Genomic DNA, 14,396 nt, shown 5'->3' on the forward strand with positions numbered 1-14,396 from the left:
TCTGCTGTTAGGGTCAGTTTGCATATTACCCTTTTACTATATAGGATAGAGGCCTGGTGCACAGGTGGGGGCCGGCTGGTTTGCCCTGAAGGGTGTCCTGGATCAGGGTGGGGGTCCCACTTGGGTGCCTGGCCAGCCTGGGTGAGGGGCTGATGGCTGTTTTCAGACTGGCCACAGCCCCTTTAGGGTGGGGGTCCCCACTGGGGTGCCTGGCGAGTCTGGGTGAGGGGCTGAGGGCCATTTTCAGGATGGCTGGCAACTGAAGCTCCCAGCCTCTCCTTTTTTTCTTTTCTTTTTTTATTCTGGGATTTATTTACCTTCTATAATTGAAACTTTGTTGCTGTCACTGGAGCCGAGAGCTGGCTCCTGCTCACTGCAGCTCTGAGGCCACGGCCTGCTGAAAGCAGGTATCTGGGATTTGTTTAGCTTCTATAATTGAAACTTTGTTGCTGTCACTGGAGCTAAGAGCCAGCTCCGTGGCCACGGCTGGCTGAAAGCAGGTATCTGGGGTTTGTTTAGCTTCTATAATTGAAACTTTGTTGCTTTCGGAGCTCAGAGCTGGGCCGCGACAGGCGAGGAGAGCCTTGGCTTCCTCCATCACTAGAGCAAGCAAGCCTCCTGCTCGCTTCAGCTGCGTGGCTGCCGGCCACCATCTTGGTTGGCGGTTAATTTGCATATCTCACTGATTAGCCAATGGGAAGTGTAGCGAAGGTACGGTCAATTGCCCTTTTGTCTTTTATTAGATAGGCTATGTAGATTGCTTTGGGGAGCAAGGAAAATTGAACAATGTTAATTCTTCCAATCCATGAGCATGTAGTATCTTTCCATTTATGTTCACTCTCTTTCATTTCCTGTCCTTAAATTTATTTTCAGGTATTTTCTTTTTTATGACATTGCAGTTAAGATTGTTTTATTAATTTATTTTTCTTAGTTCATTATTAGTGTAGAGAAACACAGATGATTTTTGTATATTGATTTTATATACTGCAACATTACTTAGTTAATTATTCCTAACAGTTGTTTTATTGTTGTTGTTACTTTGGTTGCATGTTTAGGGTTTACTGTATATAATATGTCATCTGCAAATAATGATAGTTTTTGTTCCTCCGTTTTTATTTGGTTCCCTTTACTTTTTCTTGCCTAATTTCTCTGATTGGGGCTTCCAATACTACGTTGAGTGAAAGCAGCAAGATTGGGCATCCTTGTCTTGTTACCGATCTTAAAGGAAAAGCTTTTCACCATTGAGTATGATGTTAGCTATGTACTTGTCATATATGGCCTGTATTAGGTCTGCACACTTTAAGGGGGCAGGATTGTGGAAATAGTGAGCTAATGATTAGTCTTAAAAATCAGCGTCTAGCTTTTATTGTGGCTTCTCCACCTTACTGTTCTCAACCTGAATGAAATTTCACTACCCAGTGGTGGTTGGCAGTGGTTTGAGCAGAACCATGTCTAAATAAGATTTTGGACTATTCTCTCCTTCCGTAAGTCCTTAGTCTCTTTTCATTGAGACCTTACACTGAAGCTAATGCAAGATTGGTCCCAGTGTGTTTTCACATTGCTAAGAAACACATACACATTTTACCAGGAGTCTTCTGGAGACATATTGTAACTTGCTAGCGGCCAGGGGTGGGCAAACTTTTTGACTCGAGGGCCACAATGGGTTCTTAAACTGGACCGGGGGGCCGGAACTAAAGCATGGATGGAGTGTTTGTGTGAACTAATATAAATTCAAAGTAAACATCATTACATAAAAGGGTACGGTCTTTTTTTCCCAATAGTTTTATTCATTTCAAATGAGCCGGATCCGGCCCGCAGGCCATAGTTTGCCCGTGGCTGTGCTAACCTATAGGCATCATTTAAATGGGAAGATTTGGGGGCCCTTCCTCACCCTCTGGCCATAGCTGAAAGACTGCTACTCCTTCTTAGTAATGAGACAGGGGCCCTATGTTCACAATTTAGATTAAAAAGTGTTTGAAATGAATAAGATACTTTGAAATTAATGGGCAGATATTGGGTTCAGTTTCTCTCTGGGAACCCATTAAGTTTCTTCAATTTAGCCCAGGGTTGAACATGGCCCACAAAAATCTAACACACGACTGTCTCATTTTAGATTCAGCCTGAAAGTAAATAAAAACAACTGGAAAATATAAAATGAAACAATTCCTGGACTCTCAGGGTGATCCAGATTTTTTTTATATATCACCTAGTTTACCCCCAATTTTTAAAAACAAACAAGATGCTCTGATCTTTTATTAAGTATGCACTTAAAGAAAACATTCTTCAACTGTCGAGGTTAAATGCGTTTATTTTGAGTTAGTGGATACAATGCCATAGTCGATACCAGCACTCCAAGCTACACCTATGTATTTGCCTCTAAACCTTTACACGTTGTCAGTTTCCATTCCTCTAACATCCAACCACTGGGCCTCCTATTTCTAGCAAAATCATGGTTCAATTTTTTTTTTTAAAGTAAAAGCAAGATTGAACACTCTATTGTGCTTCCAGTGCCCACAGAAGAATTATAATTGTCTCAAATAAATGTTTATTGTTTTCAGTGACGGGGAAAAATCGATTCCATGAGCACTAGTAACGGCACTACTAGAAGAGAAAGAACAGAATACAGATTAAAAGAAGCATATTTAGGCTGGAGGAGTTAGTTTCCCCTTCATTCAAAAAGATCGACATATCATGGATAGGACTTCAAAGTTCAGTTGTTCCATTTGTGGGCCACACACTTAAGCATACTGGCTAGGACATTTTTGCATCGAAATGGAAGCAATACAAGCTTTATGTTCTACCATTAACACTTCCAGATTTTTCACTTAATATACCTGCCAACCAAATGATTCCTGCATGCATTAGAATTTGCTCTTGTAGCGTTAAGTTTATGTTTCCCCTCCCTCCCGCTCCCGTAAACATTGTGATACAAACTCTTCACCAGATTTTATGAGAATGTTGCAAAGAACAGCTCTGTGCCACCTCAGGACAGGGCGTCCCCGTCCCCGCTCCAGGCTTACAGATGGGTCAGTAGTATTGATCCCACCTCCTCCTGCATGCAAACAGACTCCGCTCCCATAATTCCCCCATGCCCGAGGCACACAAGTCGGCAGGTATGCATACAAAAAAATGGATTGAAAAAGGAAAGGAAAGAAAAAAAGAAAGAAAGAAAAGGCTTTCTTGTTAAAGCCTATCGTCCTAGAAGGAATCCATTGCTTTGAATTCACTTAAGGCCTGCACAGGCGAGATGTGTTTCTTCTGAGATCCTCGCCTAACTCGAGTCTGGAATTCTTCCGGCTTTTCTCTCTTCACAAGGGGCTTCTTCTCCGGGGCCTTCATCTTCCAAGACACAACAGGGGAGTTGACCGCTGCTGTCCCATAGACCTTCTGGTATTTGGTTGAGGCCACATAGGATGCTTTTACCGTGAGGACAACAGCGTTCATCAGGTTTTTAGCTGCCTGGATGAGCGACGTGGCGCTGTCCAGCTAGAGTGAGATACACCTGGGTTAGTCAAGGCACAACATTCACAAGACGGTGGTACAAGTTCACAGTTAAAACAACGCTTTGCTTGTGCAACTCTACAGCACTGCCCCAAAGGAGCAAATGACTACGTGGTAAGGTGAATAGGACATCAGTCATCTATCTTCTCCCAAGGTAAAAAAGAAAAAAAAAAGATTATGATGCATAATTTATTAAAATCCAGATACCTCTAAAGCAAAACACTCTCTCTTTTGAGCACATAAGAATTCCAATGTTAACAAAAGTTTTTCAAAGTAGAATATCTCATATTACTACTCTTGTATTACTACATTAGGCTGATTGGTAATAGAAACATTCACTCACATGTTTGAAAAGCATTTGGCAGACACTGAAGAATTAAAGGTATTGGGTTACACTGTAATTGTATGACCCCCCCCCCCCCCCCAGCAGAAGTATACATCTATTTATAGGTTATTTCCTCATCTTCCGTTTAGGATTGGTAGGGATGCAGGCAGCTAAGCAGAGGAACACCCATGGGTGTTCTGGCTTTTGCTTAAGTGTTTATTAAGCTTGAGTATCCATTTACCTATTCTCAGGTCTTGAATATACCTCTTATAAGAATATCAATTATTGTGCCAGGCTGTTGTAGGTCAGGGAGACCCAGGTCCCGGTGTTAATGAAATATTGATTTAGCACTATGTGCCAAACACCACTGCAGTTCCCCATTTAACTCTCACAACAATCTATGAAGTGGCAATTATTGTCATTGCTATTTTGTACTAAGACGACTGGCACATGCAGAGGTCTAGTAACTTCCATGGTTTTATGCAGCGTAAGCGATGAAGTCCTCACAGACTGGATTACTGCACCATATTGCCACGTTGCTCAGGATAATTTCAAAAACACCATGACAACTCAGAGCACAGTAGGTGTAGAAGCTCATCCCCAGAACCTCAGGCCAGGGATTTTTTTTAAGGCCATCTCTCTTCTGCTTTTTGCTAGTTAGACAGTGTGGTGCTGTAGGCTAGACCATTCAATATGTTTCAGCCTTCTTTTTCCTTTACTTCCTGAACCATAGATGCTGGGAAATATCAAAACTACATTTCCCAGACTCCCTTTCACCCCAAATCTTACATGTAACCCAGTGAAGGGAAAGAAATAACAGCTGGACTGAATATAGGACTCCAGCCTCAGGGACGCTTGAGTATAGTTTGATCGCTCATCCAACTTCTTGTAATAGAGACTAAGGAAATGTATCCATTACTGTTAGATGAGGGATCCAAGGATGTTCCTAAGTAATGTGGTTCCCGGTTGTTGTACGACCTGTAATTGATGGACTGTAGCTGCATCAGATAATTGAAAGCCAGGCCTTCAACCTTCTGGGGACAAGATGATTAGCAAAGGGTTCAAGCTCAGGGACCCCAAATGCTATGACTTCCTTGTGTGATGCAACCTGCACTCTAGCTTCCTGTCATTTCTTTAGACCAAAGTGTGTCCCTAGTTGTGATCTGGAACATGCTGTCCCCTATCCATAATTAAGGTTAAATAAAATTATGCTGAGTTAAGTATTTTATGATGAACTCAATTCTTCCAACACTAAAACAAAACAAAAAAAAACACCCATAGAGTCAGATAATTGGGGTTAAAGATATTTTCTATGTGTGAATTCTTTGAAATATCATAGAAGTGAGGTTTCACCACGGAGGGGGAAAAAAAGATTAAATGTCAGTATTACATTGACCTTGACCTCAGAATAATGTAGAGAAGTAAAGTGATTTGTGGATTAGAGCCATGATTCAGCAAATATTATAATTGACTTGCTTTGCGAATTAAATCAACCAAATGGGTAGAGTAACTACTTCCTTTACCACTTCTGTTACACTGTACAAGGTGCACAGATACCAAAATAACTGCTTAACCCAGACTGTTTTAGTTCATACAGCCTAAATTCTTACAGCTAGCTAGGGAAAAGAAAATTCTAGATTATTCATGTTAAAAGAAGAGAGGCTAAGGGTGGATTAGTGCAGTGGTTCTCAAAGAACAGTCTCTGAACCAGCCGGATCAGCATCACCTGGGAACCTGTTAGAAATGCAATTCCTCAGGCCCATGCAAAACGCTCTCATTTTAAAAAATTTCAATCCAAGGGTTTCTTATGCATAGAAAAAATTGAAAACCATTGAATTAAGACTTCCCATAGTCTATGGGTTTCATTATTTCATCCATTGAGTTCAGGACTTTCACCATGTGTGAATTTGGTAACATCATAGCCAGTTATCTGACTGAATTTCATTTTTCCATCTTCTTTTTAATGCTCCCAGGTAGAAATATAAATAACTAAGGAAATAGATATGACAGTAATTAATGTTGGGAGAATTAGAAGATCAGTCATGCTTCCTTAAGCTAGATACTATATCCCTTGGCCAATTGATGGTTTCCTATAAGTCTGTCAGGTTTCAAAAATAATAACCACTTATAAAGTTAATTCTATTGTGTGCTATGGGTAAAAAGAGGGTGAAATGATAGAATAGTGGGGGAATTCTGTTGATTTGCTTCAGAGCAATAAAATTAGTAGAAGAGGACATGTCTATTGTATTATTAAATGGTTCCCAAAAATCACATCTTGGGAAAATTGAGTGGATCCCAAGAGAAGAGTAATATAGAGATTTTTACCACAGATTCCATTTTCAGATAGATGGTGTCTAATTCTGCAGCAAAAATATGATAGCCTGTCTCTTCTTCAGAACCCCTTTGCTCCCCCAGCCTGGAGCAGGAATCCTGGGAATAAACCTAATACATTGGTCAAGAGTGAGGCAGCTCTGAAATATAAAACCAATTACTTCATTCAAGCCACCTGGTAGAGCAGGTACCGCTTTGTGGCTGGGCAAAGGAAGGAGGGGAAGGACCTGCCAGGTAACCTTGAACAAATATACCCCTAGACCAGTGATGGCAAGCCTATGATACCTCTGACACGCGAACTCATTTTCTTGGTTGATTTTTCTTTGTTAAATGTCATTTAAATATATAAAATAAATATCAAAAATATAAATCTTTGTTTTACTATGGTTGCAAATATCAAAAAAATTCTATATGTGACACGGCACCAGAGTTAAGTTAGGGTTTTTCAAAATGCTGACATGCTGAGCTCAAAAGGTTCGCCATCACTGCCCTAGACAATCAGCCCCACTTAAAATTAAAATGTTTTACTTTTTAGTAAAACAAAGGATACTTTTTCCATATGCCCTATACCCACTTGACTGAATAGTTATCAGTGCAATAAGAATTTGTTTTATTTAAAAATAGGTCTCCCTACTGCTTGTCCAAAATAGCACTGAGACCTGGTTTCCAAGTGGCACATTTTGCTAAAAAGTTCTTCCTTAAAAAAAAAAAAATGCATGAAAAAGAGTAAAGCTACATGGCCAGGAGATTTTTTTTTAATACAAGGTTTTGGAAAACTTATTTAACATAATTGCATTCTATTTTGTGATTTATACCGTAACCATGGCATTTTCAAACAAGACATGCAAATGATTCTGTGCAAAGTTTTAATAATAATCACCAACATTAATTGCGCAATTAGCAGGTGCTTGGCTTTGCCTTAGTCCTTTTAATTAAATTGCGTGATTTAAGTTTCAAAAAACCTTGAAGTAGGAACTTTCATTACCCTCATTTTACAAGTGAGCAAACTGAAGCTTAGCCAGGTAATCTCAGTTGCCCCTGCAGTAACTGGCAAAGCAGAGATTAGGATGATACTCTCTCTCCCCAAAACCCACCTTCTGTACCACTACACGACTTCTCTAGCTTTAAAATAGCCTCAAAAGTGGGCCAATCACAGCTATTCCTCATGCTGGCCTGCATAGACACTGGGCTTTTCTGCAAAAAGAAACGCATAATTCCCCTGCTTAAGGGCCTTTCTATTCCTACAAGATGTTCCACTTAGTTCCTATATCTAAGAGCCACTCCTAATTTTCATCCACTCTTAAAAATAAGAGCCTACATTTAGCAAATGTGACCAGGAGCCAATCTCTGGACGAGCGCCCCAAGAATCCTTTTTCTTATTCGAGCTCACAACCACTCCTGACATAGGAAGCACTCTTATGCTCCACTGGGATTTAGAGAGCCATACAGCTTGTCCAGCATCACATTACAAATAAGAGGTACAGAAGCCAAGATTTAAATCCAGGCAGCCTAACTCCAGAGCCCATGAGCTCACGGACGCTGCTTCCCAGAGCCATGTATGACAGAAGAATCCACAGCCCCCAAATCAAGTAGGCTGTGCTAGACTAATTCTCTCTATTCCAATTCGTAGGTGTCTGCTGTCCCTAACCACAGGAATTAGGCTGCTCCTAATTCTGTCACTATTCTTTTAAAATATCAAAGTGCTATTTTTAAAAAAGGCAACAGATGTTTCTTCACATCTTGTTCTCTTGCAGTCCATGAAAAAGCAAATGAGTCAGGGAGAGCTGTTCTACAGCCCTTTTCAATGGGCTTTTTCTGCCTCTGCTTAACCCCGCTCAGCTTCTAATGCATCTCTTTCCATATATCATTCTTGTTTTGTATTTTGAATGGAAAGAAAATACTAGAGGAAGAACTTTAATGAGTTGTGATTCTGCCATTAATTGATATTTGTGCTACCTAAGTCCTTATGTCAAAAGATGAAAAGGGCTTACCTCAAAATTTACATGATCATCTGAAGAGTTCTAAAACCCCAGATCTTAAGTTCCATGCTATTTCATTAAGAAGGGGTTTACACTGCAAGAGATGTTCCGTTTCCATAGAAACAACTGTGCCTGCATGACTCAACCATGTTCTTTTAAATGAAAGTGCAACTACATTTCTTGAAACGTTGAATTCTCATTTACTCTTTACCCTGAAGCCTGTCACTCCATCTTTCTACCTACTTATTATTCATCCAAGTATTTCTTTAGACACCTAGTGTGTATCTATTCTCTGCCAACCACTGGGCTCTGTGGTAAGTGCTTTAGTAGGATGTCAAGTGCTAAAGGAACAGAGAGAATGGGGAATCTAGCTGGAGTCAGGTAGGGACAGGGAAGGAAAATAAAGCTTCAGGGTGGTCAGGACATCTAGACTTGCTTTAATGAGTGAAATAGAAGGTTGTTGGTGACCGAATGGTTGGGCAATGAAGGACAGTTTTTAAATTTCTAGCTTGTACAACTGGATATGTATTGAGGCTCTTATCCCAGAAGATAGAAATAAGAGGGAAGATGAGGTGGTACAATGCTAAGTTTAACTTTGGACTGACTGGATTTCAGGTGTCTGTGCTACATGTAGTTATTAAAGGGGCATGTGAAATTATGGAAGTGAAACTCAGGAAGCTAGGTCTAATAAATCACATATTTGCTTATTTTGGTCTCCCTCACAACTTCATGAACAGTGTCCTGCATACTATAGGCATATAATTCATGTCAATTCTAATTTCTTCTTCCCTTCATATTACGTAGCATTTATACCGAGAGATATAATAGAATGCTGAATGAAATATTAAATCCATATTTTTAATCAGGTCAAAAAGTCCACTAAGTGTACTAAAAATTCAATATTCTTTTCATAATTGAAGCTATAACATCAAGAAATATCTTAACTATTCCTTGACAGCCAAGGCTACTTTCTGGTTTAAATAATTAGCAATCACTCTTGATAGTAATGGTGAATTTCCTGGAGCCAGCCAACAAAAAAATAAATGCAGTTTAGATTATACAGCTGGTTTTAAAAAACATACTCATTAAAAAAAAAATAGCATAGTCAAAGGTGCAAAAACTGTGAAAGAGGTACTGAAAAATGCACTGGATTAACAACATATAACATAGTAAATGGCTTAGGATATTAATGTGAGAGGGCCACATACAATAATTACAAAAGAGAATTAAAAATTTCACTGAATCCTACATTCACCCATTTGAAATATGCATGTTGAGCTAGACATATAACCTGGAAATAAATCTATTTTCAAAAGGCTGATTATTATCAAAAAAAATAATAAACCACAAATGGCAGTTCATGGAAATCCCAGGTACAAAGTAATCTGTCCCTGAATTCAAAATAATGCAAGTGCCACGAGATTCCTGGCTAAGGTAAATAGAATAAAAGAAACCCAGTCCATTTGAAGGTGATTTTGAAATATAATAAAACTGAAGAATTTGCCGTGATTACCTCAAAAAACTTAGCAGTGCCCAGGAGAGGGAACCCTGCCCCATTTGGGCTTAGGCTATTTTATTGTAATTCTCTCAATCAGAGGGGATAGCACTACAGTTCCGCAAATAAGGTTAGACTGCATTTTAACCAAACAACATCTTTTAGTGGTAATAACTTCGTGTTTAACCTAAGAACCAGAAGTATTTTAGTGGAACTAGGTTATACACATTCAGGCCTGGGGTACTGTTTGCAAGGGAAGAAGTTGTGATGGGAGAATGGACAGTCAATTGGAAGCAAATACCTGGAGAAAATTGGAATCTTTCCACTAGAGCTGGTCATTTATTTATATTTAAACAGTTATCTACTCAAAGCGAGTCACAAATTGCTTGCAGGGAAGGAAAAAAAAAAATAGACTTTGCAGCAAGTCAACTTTGCTGTTAATGAATGGGAGGTTGGAAACCCAGGGCATTGGCTCTATTATCTGCCAACAAGAACATTTCATGTTCAAAAAATCCATGAGCCTTTGAAGAGATATTTGATCTCCTTAGAAACTCTGATACATTTGAAATATCTGCCTGCTTTTCCCAGAGTCTATATCAATAACACTTTTTTTAAAAAACTCTAGCCAGTGCAGGGTAATAAATAACTCAGGCAAACAAAGACATGGGAAAAAGGCTCAACCTAATTGCATCTTTTCCCACTTTATGGATGTTTACACACTTGCAAAAAAAAAAGACAATTCCTTTGTGGCAAGCCCTCACTTCTGTGCCCTAGTCCATTCACTCTTCCTCACCAGACATCCTCAATGCAGTGAGTTAGCAAAGGTGAATTCCTTCCTGTTAAGACAGTAACTGTGGTGATCACAAGGCAGCAATTTGCCATTCACCCCTGTGGTGGCCACATCAGACATTACTAATCAATCATGGCATTATGCTCCCTCAGAATCTGCTGGGTCACAAGGGTAATAAAACATCTCTACCTCCCTCCTCTAAGAGGCCACATTTTGACAAGAGTTGTCCAAACCAACTTGATAGGTTATCAATTATACCTCTACTTCTGTATTTAAATTAACATGTTTAATACATTTTGTTTTTATTCCCACTAACCAATCACTGACAAATATTTTTACCTAAATGCTGCATATACTCTTTTTTTACACTTATTACTGACACTGTAATTGCTAATTAGTGAGATCATCAAGCAGGAGACATAAGTATTAACAGAACTGCAAAGCATTTGGGGGGGAGGGGTTAAATCAGGTGATAAAAATTAGCTGGATATATTAACAAGTATGGTGGCTGAAGTGGAAAATGACCATCAGAGGTATAGTGTGATTATTGTTAAAAATAAAAAATAAAAAGCTGCATTGATGCTATTTGTATGAGAACATTTACCAATCCTTGATGACTACTAGTGAAAATACTGTGGGATCACTCCTGTAGAGTTGGATAAATCCCAGGGGGTACTCCCCTTTGAACATGGGATCTTGAAAAGCAAATGTTTTACAACTTTAAGTAGTGAATCAATCATGCCAGAAAGGAGGACAAGATATGCGCTATTTTTTCTACGGGGCTACCTTGAGTGATGCCAGGGCGGCAGCTGGTGCTCCACCAACGCTGAAGACCAGTAGTTAGGAAGCCTGCACACAATGGCTCAAGATTAAGTTGGCAAAGACCTTAGCAGGAAAGAATTGCAATGCTAGGCTAAGAAAAAAATTCTCCCCAGTGTTGCTGAGAAATTTGCCAACTGGCTCTTGGGTAACTTTCTCAAGTGGACATATTTGTGTCTTCGTTCTTAATTCATTTAGGTAGGTAGTAGCACTTCATCGTCAGCCAGTCCACTGATTAACTGTCTTCATTTGCATTTTTTCAATTATAGGTAAGTAAACCTTGGGGACTCCCATGAAGGCTTAATTACAGTCAACAAATTTTCTAAATATGGCTTAGGGCCATTTTTCTTACCATTAAAGGCAGTGCAGTTTTTGTTCAACCCAAACAAGGCCTTCTTGCTAAACTTGGAATCCCAAGGAGAAGTGGGAGTATTGAGGTATGTTGGCCCTTGGAAAGGCATTGTTTAGGCAGTTCCCACCTCCATTTTCTATATTTCTTCCTCCCTGCACCCTTCCTTTTCCCAAACTTTTCTGACTCCTCCTCTCTGGGTCGTTCCCACATAACAACAAAACCATGAGAAATAAATCCAATAGGAGAATTACCAACGGAGTTTTAGGCTTCCACCCTAACTGGAAGATATCCCTGGGTAAGAAGACAATCTTTGTGTCACCATGTAGCAATTCTTCAAAAGGCTAAAGCTTCTTTTAGCCTTCCCTAGAGGGAGCCAGCTAGCAGAAGATCAGTGCCTTTGATTCCTCTGTTTCCCCCATTCTCCCTCCCTGAGCAATATCAACATGACTGGCAGACAAATCTAGGACAGGCATTGTCCAAGAATCCAAGAGAAAATAAGTCTTCACAAAATGAATGAACAAGCCACTAATAGACCCTCCAACCTTGTAGGAATATGCTGAAGGCTAGTTAACACTGTACAAAATAGCTCCTAGGTTCCGGCTCACAAAGTGCAACCACTGAGTGAAGAACAAACCAGAGTCAAGGACCACATCTTTGGGGGCTGGTTGGCAGAGAATTGTGCCTAGAAAGTAAGCATAATCTGAGAACCCTGGACTATTCTTCTCCCTTCTTAAACTTCTCTTCACATTCAACCACAAGGAAATGGATAATTTAGAATTATTCCTGTACTGGGGAAAGTCACCTCCCATCCACCCCATGCCCCTCTCCTTATCGGGTAAGTGGAAAATGCTGGTAGAAGCCTCCATTGCTGCCTGAGTCCTGGATGAAAAGAGTTGAAGAGCAGACTAGACCCCATCCCCCAGGGACTGTTTGCTGCCTCTCTTTAGGATCCTAGTTCCCTCTTCCTCACCCCTTCCAACTCCTGTTCATTTTCTTCGCTCTGCTAAGATATTCTCCTGCTCTCCCTCCCTTTCTATCTTTTCCTTTCTTGTGCCTAGGCTCTGGACTCAGAACCCTAGTTCAAAGCCTGATTAAGCTGATCACTGACTATGTGATCTTGAGAGAGCTACTTAGGCTAGCTCTATCCACTTCAAATTTTTAAAGTAAAAGTAAAAATGAAAAAATACCACACATTTATTTAAGTATTTAGGTATTAAATGAGATCATATCCTTCAAGCTAAGTGCTTAGAAAATGGTAGGCCCTTAGTAAATATTAGTGTTTATTATTACTATGATTTATCTTTCCTTAAATCACCATTAAAGAAAGGTATCTTTAAAATTATATTTCTCTAAGTCCTCCTCTTTTACTTTCTTTTTCAAGGTTCCCCCATCCAGCATTTGGAGTTCTGTCTTTTTACTAAACCAAGTATCGTCTTGGCTTGCTCTCAATGCCTGAATATTCCAGTTTTAATGTGTTAGGGATAAAGGCATGAAGAAGTTTACAAGGGAAATATATAAGCACCAAAAAAAAAATAGATCTGTATCTTTTTTAGTTTTACTATATTCTTTAGCTGAATGAAGGAAAGGAGGGATCAAGCTTCAGCACAAGAAAATGAGGATTTTGTGTAAAAGTGTGACACCCCAAATATCTAAGAACATTTTGTCTTCATTTAACCCCCATAAGCTCTAAAAGTAGAGTCAAGATAGCTCTAATAGTAGAGAGAGGGAAGATGATGTTTAGAGATCTAATTTAAGAAGCATAAAACATTTTACCCAACCAAGTATAGGGCCTAATTCCAAAAATACAAGCTGTTCATTTTGGTTAAGATATCATTTCTTATAAAAAGAAAATGATGTTATCTGGAAAATGTAATACCTTAATTCATTAAAATCTTATATTGTTGTCAGAAGCCAGTTGAGAGTCCCAGCTACCTCAAAAATGGAGCCCTTTCTGGCCTAGAAAGGCTCACCAATCACTGCAGATCAACCTTCCAAGCCCTGTGTTTTATCTCCATCAAACACTTGGGTTCCCTAGACTTGTTTCTTAAAGTCCTAAATCTATAAGATATGAGCTATTTTAAATCTTTACCTCAGTCTTGAAAGGAGCACCTTCATCTCCAGCTAAGTTGGCCTGTCTCATCATTAAATCCATCAATAGACTCCAGATATTAAATCTACATATTCTTGAGAGGTTTGTGAATGGCTCATCAGACTAGTTTCCCAGAACATGCATATACCAATCTTGTGCCTTTGTACATACTGTGCTCACATTTATTAATCAAATAAGTTAGCAAAGGGCAGGTCTTGAGAAAAGACTTTCTAAAGAAAAAAATCCAAGATAAATAAAAGTCAAAATCTAAGGAAGGACATTGCCTGGGCTATGACCTGGAAAGACCAGGACAAAGAAAGTAGGACAGGTGCAAAAAACCACAGTGGACAACATTAAGACAAGCCATACTTGTCAATGCTCCAGGCCTCTTTCAGAGCTGATAAAGCAAGGATGGTTGATGTGTGCCCTGTTGCTGTCATTTCTTCACTGGTACCTTTGGCAAGCATGCTCAGCCAATAACAGTACTTTTTTCTACCGATCCTAGAAATGCTCTGAGAATTCGTCTCAAAATATAGGCCAGGCAATTACTAGCAAATGGGGAAAGTTAGAAGTCAAGATAAAACTCATTCATCATCCCTTCTATTCTACCCCACCAAAGGCTATGCTTTGATTAAGAGCAGTATGTTAATATCATTTCTCCTTCATTACAATAATTATCTTCTCACATAATTCATAAAGAATTATTTTTTAAGAT

At 39.4% G+C, this 14,396-nt stretch overlaps 1 protein-coding gene across 3 annotated transcripts in view; it reads right to left on the reverse strand.

The window, feature by feature from the left end:
• Positions 1-2,528: 2,528 nt before the first annotated feature.
• CTNNA2 (catenin alpha 2) overlaps positions 2,529-14,396 on the reverse strand; it is a 1,107,789-nt gene continuing 1,095,921 nt past the window's right edge. For all 3 annotated transcript variants that reach the window (XM_081101401.1, XM_081101400.1, XM_081101399.1), the window contains one exon: positions 2,529-3,486. In XM_081101401.1, coding sequence (XP_080957527.1) covers positions 3,199-3,486 — 288 coding nt within the window. In that variant the 3' untranslated portion in view covers positions 2,529-3,198. The remainder of the gene's footprint in view (positions 3,487-14,396) is intronic.

The sequence above is a fragment of the Myotis nattereri genome (genome assembly GCF_964212035.1).
Source record: "Myotis nattereri genome assembly, chromosome: 10".
Lineage (NCBI taxonomy): Eukaryota > Metazoa > Chordata > Mammalia > Chiroptera > Vespertilionidae > Myotis > Myotis nattereri.